Source organism: Dermochelys coriacea, chromosome 2 (assembly GCF_009764565.3).
Source record: "Dermochelys coriacea isolate rDerCor1 chromosome 2, rDerCor1.pri.v4, whole genome shotgun sequence".
Taxonomy (NCBI): domain Eukaryota; kingdom Metazoa; phylum Chordata; order Testudines; family Dermochelyidae; genus Dermochelys; species Dermochelys coriacea.
The window spans coordinates 154642925-154656386 of record NC_050069.1 but is presented as its reverse complement, the minus strand read 5'-3'; the positions used below and the strand labels follow the sequence as shown (position 1 = coordinate 154656386).

Here is a 13462-nt window from a genome sequence, read left to right as displayed (position 1 = left end):
AGAGCGTATGTTAGATGCTTTCATTTTTCTTTTCCTTCCTTTTGTAGTTCTGTGTTAGGTATATTACATATCTGGCAAACTTAACTCACAAACAGTATTCTTATGTATTAACAATGAGTAATGTCAGACAAAGTTAACATTTCTGGTAGCATTTGATGAGTTTTCTCTGACTGCATAAGAATCACCATGGAGGAATAGACTAATATTCAAGTACTCCTGTGATCTGTTTCCTCAGGAGCCAGTTCTTGATGCTCCAAAGGGAAGCTAAACAACTTCAAAAATACATATTTGACAAACTATGCACCAACATATGATAGTGAGGAGGTAGGAAAGTCACCATATGCCCAGAAGAGTGATGAGGGAGCAGTCCCTGCACTTTCATGAACACAGGCAATACCATTATGCCAAGCCCTTACAAGGACAGCACAGTGGGGAGTGGGTTCCTCATTCCTTGTCCTTTCAGATAAGGGCCAGACATCTGTCTCTTAGCCTCTCCATGGTCCTGATTGTGATACCCTTACTCAGGATAGCAAGCACTAACACAGGAGATCACTCACCCAGAAGTCACTACTTGCGTAAGTGCTAAAGGCTGCACAGTCAGGCCCTCTATATTTGTCTCCTTTCCTTGCCTCACAAGGGTATTCTGAGTGTTGTTGCCACTTTTACTAACTTACAGAAATAAATGGGGCTAATAGGGGTTTAAGGCACTATTCAGGACAGAATCAGCCCTGTAATGTTTGTAAATCACTCTCAGACTCTCAGATTGGAGGTGCTATAGAAATGCAATGTTGTATTATCCTTCTCCACCTTCTGTAACTGACATGTTTAGAAAGCTCCAAAAATTCAAGCTTTTGAAATTTATAAAATATAAAGGTTTTGAAATCTGTATGTTTACACAAGCCTGACTGTGTGACAACCCTGGGTAACTGTTGTGCCCAAGGAGAGTAAGGAACAGATGGTAGTCTACTAAAAAGCACATACTGTCTATCAATTTATTAATTACAAAAAGCAATCTGTAAAATGTTCATCACAAGATACTTCAGCTACTAAATTTCAGAGAGATTGGGAATTCAAAACAAATTATTTTAATAATAATTAACTTCTCTATCTGTACTGCAAGCATGTTATTTCCTCAGCTTGAAAGCCTGAATTGATCAGCTGCCATCTGTCTAAAATTAATTTTATTTTAATACATAAAATGTATTTGCTTAGGTAAACAGACACCTGCTATATGTATTTTTTGCACCGAAAGAGAAAAAAATTAATTCTATGCCCATAGCATGACACTTAGAAATCTTGCTCTCTGAGGGTCTAGAAGGTTTAAGAGACTGGTACTAGAATATAAAGAAAAGGAGTACCGGTGGCACCTTAGAGACTAAGGTACTAGAATATGGAACCTTTCACCTTGAGGTCAGTGATCTGAATCTGAAGAGCAGGCCTGAAGTGACAAAATCGTTACTGTCTGATAACTGTTTGATGGCCTATCTGACATGGATTAGTGGTTTCAGACTCGTTCCTAGTGAATAGCTGACAATAGCACAAAAGCAACACTACGAAAACAGGCACTAATTGGAATCCTCATTGGCAGTCTCAGCAGAGAAGTTAAGGATTGTCTGGAACCAGAAGAGAAGAAGCTCTGGTGTGTGGAAAAACAGTAAGAACTGCCCAGAGGGAACAAGCCCAGAGGAACTCCCCTCATATGAGCTACTGTCTGTCACTTTGGACAAAACTAGGTATCTCAGCAGATTTAGATGGGCCCCTGGAGCCCAACCAAACCTCTAAGATGGTGACTTTAGAACTGTTGCACTCTCCAACCACCAATGGTAGTCCGAGAAAGCCCTCCAAATAAGACAAGATTGAATAACACCCTTTAATTTGTCTGACTTGGCTACATTCCTCCTTTGTGCATCACAATAAACAACTTTGACAAAATGGAACCCAACCACACTCCCCAAAAAGTTCCCTTTAAAGACTTAAATTCATATCCCTACCTACTATCCTAGGTCATGGCCCGAAGTGGGTGCCGATGCACTGGTATATTCAACCACTGAATATTGCATTCCAGTATGGGCAGGCAGATCACATACCATATCTCTCAATGTGCAGCCTGATGCCTCAATGAGAATTATAACTGGAACATTAAAATCAACACCCATTCAATGGTTGCCCACTCTGCCACACACACACACACACACACACACACACACACACACACACACACACACCTCGTGAGTACAATCAAACCATGAACATCCCAGCCTGAACTTCCCAACTTCTGAGGACCTCCAGAACCTTCCAAAGACACATCTGAAATCCCATAAACCTTCTTAAAAGAGTCCTCATTCAATTCTGAAGCATACTGGGAAGAATTATGGGAAAATGCTAATATACCGAATAAACATCTGATTGCTGACGCCCCCAAACAACTTCCAGGCTTTAACCTCCTCAGAAACAAGGGTCTGTATTGAACCATTTCAGAACATTGAATGGCACATGCTGTCATCTCTTACACTGCTAGAAGCTGCCAGAATGCACAATGTGACTGTGGACACCATAATTTACAGAATATGGACCACATTGTAAATTAGTGCCCACTTTGATCATTTGCCAGTGGCATCTCAGACCTACATTAAGCCACTTCAGACATGACACACTGGCTCACTAATCTGGACTTGGTTACTTGAACGTTGCTAGTCACTGCAAGTGCCATACAAAAGTAGAAAAAGTATCTCTGGTTTGCAACAAAATGGAACCAGTGGGGTTGCATAGGTTGCAAATCCAGGCAGAATTTGGCCCAATGGCCCCTATAGTTCTCCTGCAGTTGACTCACCTGCAGCAGGACCAATGCAGTGCTTGGCTCTAAAATGCCTTTAGCAACTAAGCAGGGGATATTGGAGTAGGTTAAAACCATGGGGCTATAAATACTGGGGTTGCTTCAGGTAAGTTACAGTGAGTCACTACAAAAGCCACTACTCACTGGGTTTTTCCTGTCAATTAGAGAGCTTTCACTAAGAGAGCACAGTGAAAAAACATACTACATTCTCTTCTTAGTCATTCCTATGCAATCCCACTGAAATCACTCTTCCCAAGGCTACTTCAGTGAATGTACACAACTGTCACTCTAAGTAGAATTTGTGCACTAAGTACCACTAGAAATAAAAGGTTTGGAGACAAAAAATACCTTGGTATGCAAAAACAAAAATGCATGCTAGCTAGCCATCCAGCTTCCTCATAAGGATGGGCCATATAAGAATTTTCCTGCTCAATTTACTGGATCAAATTCTGCCTAGATTTACAACCTATATAACCCCACTGATTTCATTTTGTTATAAATCAGGTATACTTTGTCCCATTTTCTGAAATGATAGATAGGGACATGAATTTAAAACTAACTTCTCTTTTGCTGAAACAAAAACAACAGTAACAAATCATATTTATTGGAAGAAGAATATAAAACAATTAAGATTATGTGTTTTGGCAGAGCAGGAAAATTGTTGAATAATATTGTTATGAGCTGTATGACACATGGTTATGGGTTGAGTAAAAACTTTGTTGAGATTGATGATTATGAATGCACCCTTCAATTAACATAATTGTAAAGATAAATTAATCACAATCCTCCAGCTAAGACAAAAGGGGTTGTGAACCTGCCTATGAGTTTTGGATTGTGTGGACAAAGGGGGGTTTGCTGATTATTGTTTTGGATGAGAGAGAAGTGGGTGGGGGGGAAGAAGGAAAGCAGGAAATCACACAACTAGAGAGAGACAGAGACAGCCTGAAGAAATCCAAGCAGCAGCCAGTAACAGTGTGACCTTGAGAGAAACTTAGAGAAAGATTCTGAGTTGGGGGTGCTGGCTAAAAAGAAGCTTGGGGCTGTAAATTAAAAAAATACTCCTTTTGCCTGTGGTTCCTCCTACACTCAGAGAATCAGGACTTTGTACATTCCTTGTAATTAAACAAGACTGCATCAAAGAAAATACCCAAACTCCATCATCAATTTTGCCTCCAAAATGGAATATCCCCTTGTCTTTATATGCATTCTAAAGAGTTCCAAATCATCAGCTGTGGTATCAAATAAGCAATATTTTCAGGGATGAGCCTCAGTAACAAATGTTTCTTTCAGTAGGAAGGTGGGGGCATAAAGGCATATTAATGAGATTTTCAAAACTGCTTTACCTTCTGAATTAACATCCCATCCTCATATTAAGTGGCTTTGGACTCTAAAAGCCACTAGTGATCTACAGCTGAATTTCATAAATTCAATAAGGCTAATAAAAATAATGCATTTTAAGTTCAGACTTCTGTCATGAGCAACATGGGCAATTATTGTGTGACTGCTGATGGGTTGCGAGAGCACAAGAGACTGAAAATCGCTTAACCAAAATGTCAGAAGGCAACCTAGATAAGTGTGTCACAGCTGAAAAAATAGGTGGATGATATGACTGTCATTTCACTGTCAGGCATACTGCAAAATGCTACAACTCCAACTGCTTTATTCTAACATCTTGGTGACAGTAAACATGATTTGGCAGAGAGTCCAGCAGAGTAGTTACATGATCTTTGGCCTTTTTGTGATACGTGACAATTTAGGGAAACATTATCTGAGCTAATCCACTGTGGAATAAGTCTTTTTCCTGTTGCAAATCTGCTCTTTTGGCACAAACATCATTATATTTCAGAGGATGCTATTCTCAACTAGGAGGATATTCTGTGTTGAGTCAAGTTACAGAATAACTAAGGAATTAGCAACTGAAACAAAACCACATGAACCAACACCACAAATTTAAATCATACCTAGTGCTAGCAGTCTGTTGAACAATGACCTTGTTTAGCACTGGAAACCCTAACAGTCAGATTCATGGTGATTGTAGGGCAGAATTTAGACTTTTACCATTACTCGACTGAGGTGCAAAAATCTACTAATATTACCATGGACCTGGACAGCAACATGCACATTTTTTGAGCTGCGTATGATCAGCTACACATATATACTTTGTGTTTGCAGTTATCACAACAGCATACACTATCATACATGACCAGTTAGATACATAACTGGCATTTACCACCATTAGCATCTGAAAATTGGAATCTATAGTGAATTGAGGACTGTACTGAGTTTGCAAGCTATCACTCTGGGGGGAAGAAATGGTGGGGCTTCCCGTTCCTGCTTGCAGGCTAGGGGTATCCATAGGTAAGCATAAGATTGGCAGTCATTTAGCAGACACATAGCATAATGTACAGGAGGGTGAGTTGTGCCTCTGTTTTTGGGAGCACCCAGCTTTTTGCTCTATTTTGGGTTCTTGTGTGTTATTGTTCCGTTCTTCTGAATTCTAAGGAATAAAATAGCTGTGATGGATCTGCTAAGTAAATGACAACAACTCCCATCAGCCTCCTCCCCACTGTACTTCCCTTTCCTCTGGCCAGACAAAGGGAATGCGGGAGGGTCCTGAACCAGGAAGTGGATGGGCTCTGTTAGGAAGGAGCTGGTGCAAGGCTAGTGAGTAGGGTTGCCAACTTTCTAACTGCACAAAACCAAACATCCTAGCCCTGCCCCTTCCCTGAGGCCCTGCCCCCTGCTCACTATATTCCCCCTGCCTTGGTGGCTCACTTTCCCCCACCCTCACTCGCTTTCACTGAGCTGGGCCAGGGTGCAGGAGAGGGTGAGGGCTCTGGGCTGGGGGTGTGGGATCAGGGTGGGATCAGAAATCAGGGGTTCAGAGTGCAGGAGGGGGCTCTGGGCTGGGGCAGGAGGTTGGGGTGCAGGAGGGGGTAAGGGCTCTGGGCTGGGGTGTGGGATCTGAGGTTGGGCTGGAGATGAGGGGCTTGAGGTGCAGGAGGGGGCTCCAGGCTGGGGGATGGGGCCGAGGGATTCAGAGTGTGGGAGGGGGCTGTGGGTTGAGGCAGGGGGTTGGGATGTGGGTTGGGGTGCGGGCTCTGGGGTAGGGCTGGGGATGAGGGGTTCAGGGCTGGGGCAGGGCTTGGGCTTACCTTGAGCGGATCCTGGTCAGCGGGGCTATGGCAGGCTCCCTGTCTTTCCTGGCAGGGCAGGGACAGGACAGGAGACTCCACATGCTGCTCCCATCCGCAGGCACCGCCCATTGGCTCTGGTTCCCGGCCAATGGGAGTACAGAGCTGATGCTTGGGGTGGGGGCAGCGCGCAGAGCCTCGTGACCCCCCCCCATCCAGGAGCCAGACCTGCTGGTCACTTCCAGCGTGCAGCGCGGTGCCAGGACAGGTAGGGACTAGCCTACCTTAGCCCTGAAGCACCTCCGACCGGACTTTTAATGGCCCGATTGGCGGTGCTGACTGGAGTCACCAGGGTCCATTTTTGACCAGGCTTTCCAGTCAAAAACCAGACACTTGGCAACCCTACAGGAGCTGCAGAAAGGCCAGATGCAGAGAGGAATCCCAGGAATTGTATGCAGAGCTGGGCGTAGAACAAATTGTGACTGCTAGACATTACAGCAGGGTGCAGGTCTGTATGGGGTTTCTGGGGGACAGCAGTTGCTGGGCAGGGAGCCAGTGCAGAGGGGCCCCATGAGAGAGACACTACTAAGTGACCCACGCTTGTAAACTTGTAAGCTCCTATTTGCTTGAATAGAGACTGGAGAGGGCATCCCATGCACTAGGCCCAAAGAGCCCTGACTCTCAGTTGGACTGCTCCAGTGCCCAACTATTTATTGATATTGCTCACTTTGAACATTAACTGTTTAAGCCTCTATACCTACGGTATTTGCAACCTTTCCCTTTCCTGCCAGCCCTAGTAAAATACCCTTTCACTTAGTTATATGTCAGAGTGGTTACTGGGACCCACCAGGGTTAGCATCTACAAGGCCTAGCTGTTGAAACACCTATAGTGCTTGCCTCCAAATCACAATACACCTGGCACACTACTAGCATCTTGGGGGCTTGGTGTAGTCCGGCCCTGAGCAACCCCAATAATTACATAGTGTTATGTTGCAACCTTCCAGCAAGAGTATTTTATGTTTTTTTATCCAACTTCTCTGTCTGTATGCTGTGAACATACCAGAATACTTATCTGGAACCACATAAAATTCTCTTCGAGCTTTGTATCTGTCTTGTATAAAACCACCCGACCCTGGGTAGGCTAAGATCGTCAACCACAATGGTTCAGATCTTCTTAGGGACAGAGTAGTAGCTTGCTACCCTCTCTGCTGCGACTGGGGTGGTTACCAGGATTGCTCCCTCCTTTAGCATATTCCCCTTTTTTCCTCTCCTTCTCCCCAACCTAAGTTCCCTGTTCGGCTCTCCTTTTGTCACTTTCAGTTTATTCTCCTTGCCCCCACAAACAAAAAGTGGGGTCTCCTCCCTTTCTTTTCCACTAGGGATTCTCTCATCTTCTTCTACCGTACTTTTCCCCTGTCACTGCAGTATATGAATGCTTCACAAACTTTAATAAAGTTACCCTCATAACACCCTTAACATCTTGCAGTGTGTGGAGAAATAAAATGTACACAAAGATTTTTTAAAAAAAAAAAACAACCCTAAGAAGCCTTTTTGCATGATGTCACTACAGGGCAGAGCTAAGGCTGTTTGAGTGTTGGAACTGTGGACTTCAAGACCTTAACATTTAGATTTCTTTTAAGTTTATCTTTAACTCTGAATTTCCTGGCTTTGTAATATTTGTTCTCAGGATTATTACAACATCCATGTAATGCTTTACCTTAAATTACTGATATGTACTCAATCGTAGCTTCAGTTTAATATAAATTTTTTTAATAATCTTGAATTCTTGTCCAGAACATTTTCCAGTGACTCAAGGAAGGACGGATTCCATCACTTTGTCAGACACAGAGAAATAATATGACATGTTGAAGACCAGCCTAATCTTTTTTTGTAGTTTCTTTTCCTACAGTGCAACTCCCAGTTAAGCAGCTAGAGCTAGAGTGAAACAAGACTATATCATTCTGTCATCATGTGGTATCTTCCACCCAAACGCTTTTAAAAATTAAACTTAATTTTAAGAAGATTTGTTTTGTATGACCAAAATCAGAGTGAATTCTATCAACATATGAGCTCTTCTAAAACTGGAAGCCAAGTTAAAATCAGGAGATATGGGATGAATTAACATAATCTGTATCCTCTATATTGGAGATGCAAGAGGTTGCTGAGGCAACTAGCCAACAAAGCAGAGTAGAAAAGGGAACTGGTGCAATGGAGTGATGATTGTCACCTGTTGGTGAAGAGGATAAATATTGCCCCAGTTCCCTCTTAGTATATAAAAAAGAAAAGCTAGCTCCTGACTCCTTGTGAGTTAAATTTAGGGTTTAGTCACACAGCCAAGTAAATAATCATTTTCCACAATAGCAACTTTTAATGTAATTAAAGATATTTTGAAATATTAAACAACACAGGGGTGCTGGATGCTTAGGGGATTTTTCTCCCGAGAACATTGGTTCAAATCTGCTCTAGGTCAGCTGTAATTAAGACCTTGTCCATGCTAGAGAAGCACCATTGTAACTCTATACCTTGCAGACTCATCTAGCTCCTCGTGAAACATGTGCTTTCCCTCAGGCTGTGCAGAACTGTTCAAAGCAGGCAATGGAATGATCCAAAAATGTGACAGATATCATGCAGCAGTTTGTGCAAGTCAATGAGGGATAGGTACAAACTGCCATAGAACGGCTTTCATGTATTACTAAAACCACACTGGGTTTTTCATGCTGAAAGAATTTAAAAATTACCTGTTTTTCATAATTTACATGAAAGAGTATAAATAAAACAGACTTAAGTACACACAAAAATGTACTACAACAGAAAACAAGTGCAATTGTGACTGTGTACTTACCCCCTTCTCCTGATCCAGAACCATTATCTGATAAGGAAATAAAAGGGACAAAAAATCACAACATTGTCTCAGGAATAGCTCTTTATTCAAGAACCTGTCATTGCAAAAACTATACAAATATTACATATCAGGAGCCAAATGTAAAAACAATGTCTCCCATCATATCACACATCACTATTAGAATTTGTCCAGTCTTATCATACACTCTTTTCCTACCTGTCAAGGTAAATTTGCTCTGAGAGCAGCAGTGTTTTTTGTATGTGTTGCTGAAAACCATTGCTTGTAGTCTGTAGCTGCATCACCAACAAAATACAGTAACTCCTCACTTAACGTTGTAGTTATGTTCCTGAAAGATGTGACTTTAAGCGAAACAATGTTAAGCAAACCAATTTCCCCATAAGAATTAATGTAAATGGGGGGGGAGGTTAGGTTCCAGGGAAATTTTTTTTTGCCAGACAAAAGACTATATATATATACACACACATACATACACACACACACACACACACACGGAGTATAAGTTTTAAACAAACAATTTAATACTGTACACAGCAATAATGATTGTGAAGCTTGGTTGAGGTGGTGAAGTCAGAGGGTAGGATATTTCCCAGGGAATGCCTTACTGCTAAATGATGAACTAGCAATTGGCTGAGTCTTCAAGGGGTTAACTCGTTGTTAATGTAGCCTCACACTCTACAAGGCAGCAGGAATGGAGGGAGAGGAGACAGCATGGCAGACAGAGACAGAGACATTCTCTCTGTGTGTGTGTGAGAGAGAGAGATGTGCATTTCCCCTTTAAGTACGCTGACCCACTCTTAAGTACACTGCCTCATTAAGTTAATCAGCAAGCTGAGACCACAGCTGTTGCCAGGAAGCTCCCTCCATCCTGAGCCCTGTTCTGTGTCCCGCTGCTCTATGGAGATGGGGTAAGCAGGGTGCAGGAGCAAGGGGGAGTGGGATACCCTGACATTAACTCCCCCTCTTCTCTCCCTGCCCCAGCAAGCAGGAGGCTCCCGGGAGCAGCTCCAAGGCAGAGGGCAGGAGCAGCACATGGCAGCAGGGGGAGGGACAGCTGAACTGCCAGCAATTGATAACCTGCTGGGCGGCTGCCAAACAGGGAACTTAGGGGAGCGGGGAGATGATAAGAGAGCTGATGAGGGGCTGCCGGTCTACCCTGGTTCCAAGCCCCCACCAGCTAGCTGAAACAGGCTGCTCTTCCTGCAAGCAGTGGACAAAGCAGGCGGCTGCCAAACAACATTCTAAGGGAGCATTGCACAACTTTAAACGAGCATGTTCCCTAGTTGATCAGCAATGTAACAATGAAACAACGTTAACTGGGATGACTTTAAGTGAGGAGTTACTGTATATCATTTCACCTCGCTTGTTTCTCTTATTGCTTTTAAGTCCTTTTTAAATTATAAAAGATTCCAAGTTGTTAAACAAAAAACAGACTAATAATTTACAATTTGATTTTTGTAATCTGTTTAACAGTGGCTACATTTTGACTTGAAACACAGCCCTAGGCTAGGGGTGGTGCATAAATTGTATGACTCCAGAAGTGGCCTCAGGAGTCATTGTGACTCGGTGTGTCTTTATTTCAGAATTTGCTCCAGTTACCTGTACTAGTCTGGCATTAACTAGCCTACTGCTGAAGTGGCCACACTGTGAAAAAACACTGGAGCTGCACAGTGATTGGATTAGTAACACAAAGTGATTGGATGAGCCACTGATGAGTTGTACTAACTCAAACTGTGGCCTGTAGCTGCATCCCACTTCATTCCTGGCTTCTGCATCAGCAGCACTCAAGCTTCAACGCATACCCTCAACAGATCAGTCAGGTTGAATTTAAAGTACCACTTAACTCAAGATACAGATTTTTGTGTGTGGACTGGAGTTGGACTATGGCCAACACTCAAGTTACACCATGAGCTGACATTGCCATGAAGACACACTGCCTTCAAACATCCACTTCTGAGCCACCAATCCTTCTCTGTTATATCCTTGTGGGGAAGGGAAGGGAAGGGAAGGGGAAGAGGAGAGAAATTTACAGCTGGCTTATACCAACAGTAAATTGACTAACTGGCTCAGCCACTCCAGAAGGTGAGGAGGGGAGTAGAGCCAGAATTCCACTCATTTCCCACCTCCCCCAGCACACTTGCTCAGGGGATAGAGTAGGCAGGTGAGTTAGCCCTGTTTAATTCTACACACCCAGACCCAAGGGGGGTTCTTACTTCCTGTCAGGAACTCATAGTTCAAGCCAGAAAACCTCCCAGCTTGTTCAGTTCTTTTTCTAATTTGCTATATTTCTAAGAATTGTTTCTTTCAATGCAGGAATTACAGGGTGAAATTCTTTGGCAATAGGTCACTACCATGCATTAAAAATAACCTCTTACCACAGGGGCTGTCGTCTGGAATGGAGATTTTCCTGCTATTCAACCTACATTTTCCCTTCTTAATTCCATACTATTACACCAAATCTCACACTGGAGTCTCATTGTTTAAATAAACTAATAGGATAACATAAGGAAAATGTCTGTCTGGTATTTTCTTGACATCAATAATGACCCAATTTTCTGAAAAGCAGACAGCCCTTGTGAAGCATTTAACTGTTGCACCATTGAACAGACAATGTGACATATGGTGCAGCATTGCTTGATTAACAAATTTGAAGGTGGCATCTTCTGCATACATAAGCTAAACCCGTAGGCATCCTTGGGATTGTGTAACTGTGTGATGAGCTGATTCTGTACCTGTGACATAAAAGCTGCTAAACTCTGTCAAACAAACAAATGTTTAGGTCTGAAGAAATTGGAATTATTCCAGTTGCAATTCTTCCAGTGTTACAGGAGCTACTTTTCATAATCTATAAAATTATTTCAAACCCTGATTCTCCAGTGCCTGCCCCAAAAAGCCCCAAAGGCAGCAGCACTCTAGAAGTCTGCTGCATGTGAACAGGATGTTGAAATTCCCTGGAAAGTATTCAAATATCCCCTGTACTCTCTGGGGCTTCATTTAAACAAGCAGGTAGGTGCACTTTCGAGGCGGAGAGGTGTGGGGACATAATGGTTCCATAACTTTGTGATTAAACCACACACGACCTCTGGGACACCCTTACATGGAGGCTGGAATATGCTGCTGAGGATACTCCAGCCTAGAGGCTGCAGTAGAAATTCCTCTAGCATGCTGTGGACAGAGGGAGGAAGATTCCATTCTTTGGGATTTCACTCCGGCTGCATGCAGAGAAGTTTTGATCCTCAGCTGGTGTACATCCTTTGAAATCAATTTACATAAGCAGAGGGTCTGTCTCAGAGTGTTTTCATTGGCAAGTTCCCATCTTTGGAAATCCAGTTTTGTTTGGTCTGACAAATCCCAAATTTGCTTATTTTCAGTCTGCGCTGCAAGGTTTATTTATGTAGGCCTCTCCGGGGGTGGGGGGGTGGGGGAGTTGAGTAAGGTGGGGGGTTTCTTTTTGAACTTTTTTCAGAGTAGCAGCCGTGTTAGTCTGTATTCGCAAAAAGAAAAGGAGTACTTTTGGCACCTTAGAGACTAACAAATTTATTAGAGCATAAGCTTTCGTGAGCTACAGCTCACTTCATCGGATGCATTTGGGGGGGCACCAATGAAGTGAGCTGTAGCTCACGAAAGCTTATGCTCTAATAAATTTGTTAGTCTCTAAGGTGCCACAAGTACTCCTTTTCTTTTTGAACTTGTAAGGGTTGTGGATTGGGAGGTTTTAAAGTAGCTGTTTCATGTGTGTATTATGAATTTGATAGGGGGCGGAGGGATAGCTCAGTGGTTTGCGCATTGGCCTGCTAAACCAGGGTTGTGAGTTCAATCCTTGAGGGGGCCATTTGGGATCTGGGGCAAAAATTGGGGATTCGTCCTGCTTTGAGCAGGGGGTTGGACTAGATGACCTCCTGAGGTCCCTTCCAACCCTGGTATTCTATGATTCTATGATTAGTGTGCCTACAGAGATGCAATAGGAATATTATAAATTAAATAATACTTCCTTGGCATTTTCTGGGAGGTATCCATGCTCTAGGGCTGGTCTCACTATGGTTGGTTCTTGGAGACTGTGATAAAAGCTACCGATTAGATTCTGCATCTCGGCCTGGGGGGATGAAAACTCCTCTTCCAACTGTAGTGACTCTAAATTAGCATGATTATGTGCCTGAGGCCCAGAGACAAAACAGATTGTCTCTTACCCTCAAGAGTTTTGAGAGAATGATAGGGTAGATCTGTTTCTCCCTTTGTCAACCCAGTTTTTAATGCTCATAAGTAGGGCCCTACCAAATTCAAGGCCAAGAAAAATGTGTCATGGACCATGAAATCTGGTCTTCCTTGTGAAATCTGGCTATTGTAGAAGGTATTGCAGTATTGCTACTTTTACTTCCTACATTGCCTTCAGAGCTTGGCAGCCGAAGAGGAGGGGCGGGGCAGCGGTGGGGCAAGGCTGTTTGGTTTCGTGCAAGTAGAAAGTTGGCAACCTTAACCTGGGAGCAGCCCCATTTTGGATGTTGGTGGAGGAGGGGCTTTGAGGAGGGAGGAAGGACTGTGCTGCTCTGGGTATGAGTGTGCTTGAGCCTGAGGGCAAAGCATGTGACAAACACAGCTAGACAGGTCCTGTTGTGAGCACTTTGGCCTCAGGCTTGC

At 43.2% G+C, this 13462-nt stretch overlaps 1 protein-coding gene across 1 annotated transcript in view; it reads right to left on the bottom strand.

Annotated features, from left to right (window-relative positions):
* TMEFF1 (transmembrane protein with EGF like and two follistatin like domains 1) overlaps nt 1-13462 on the bottom strand; it is a 235437-nt gene that overhangs the window by 62586 nt on the left and 159389 nt on the right. The window contains exon 4 of the mRNA XM_038390804.2: nt 8810-8836. Within this exon, the coding sequence (XP_038246732.1) occupies nt 8810-8836 (27 nt within the window). The remainder of the gene's footprint in view (nt 1-8809; nt 8837-13462) is intronic.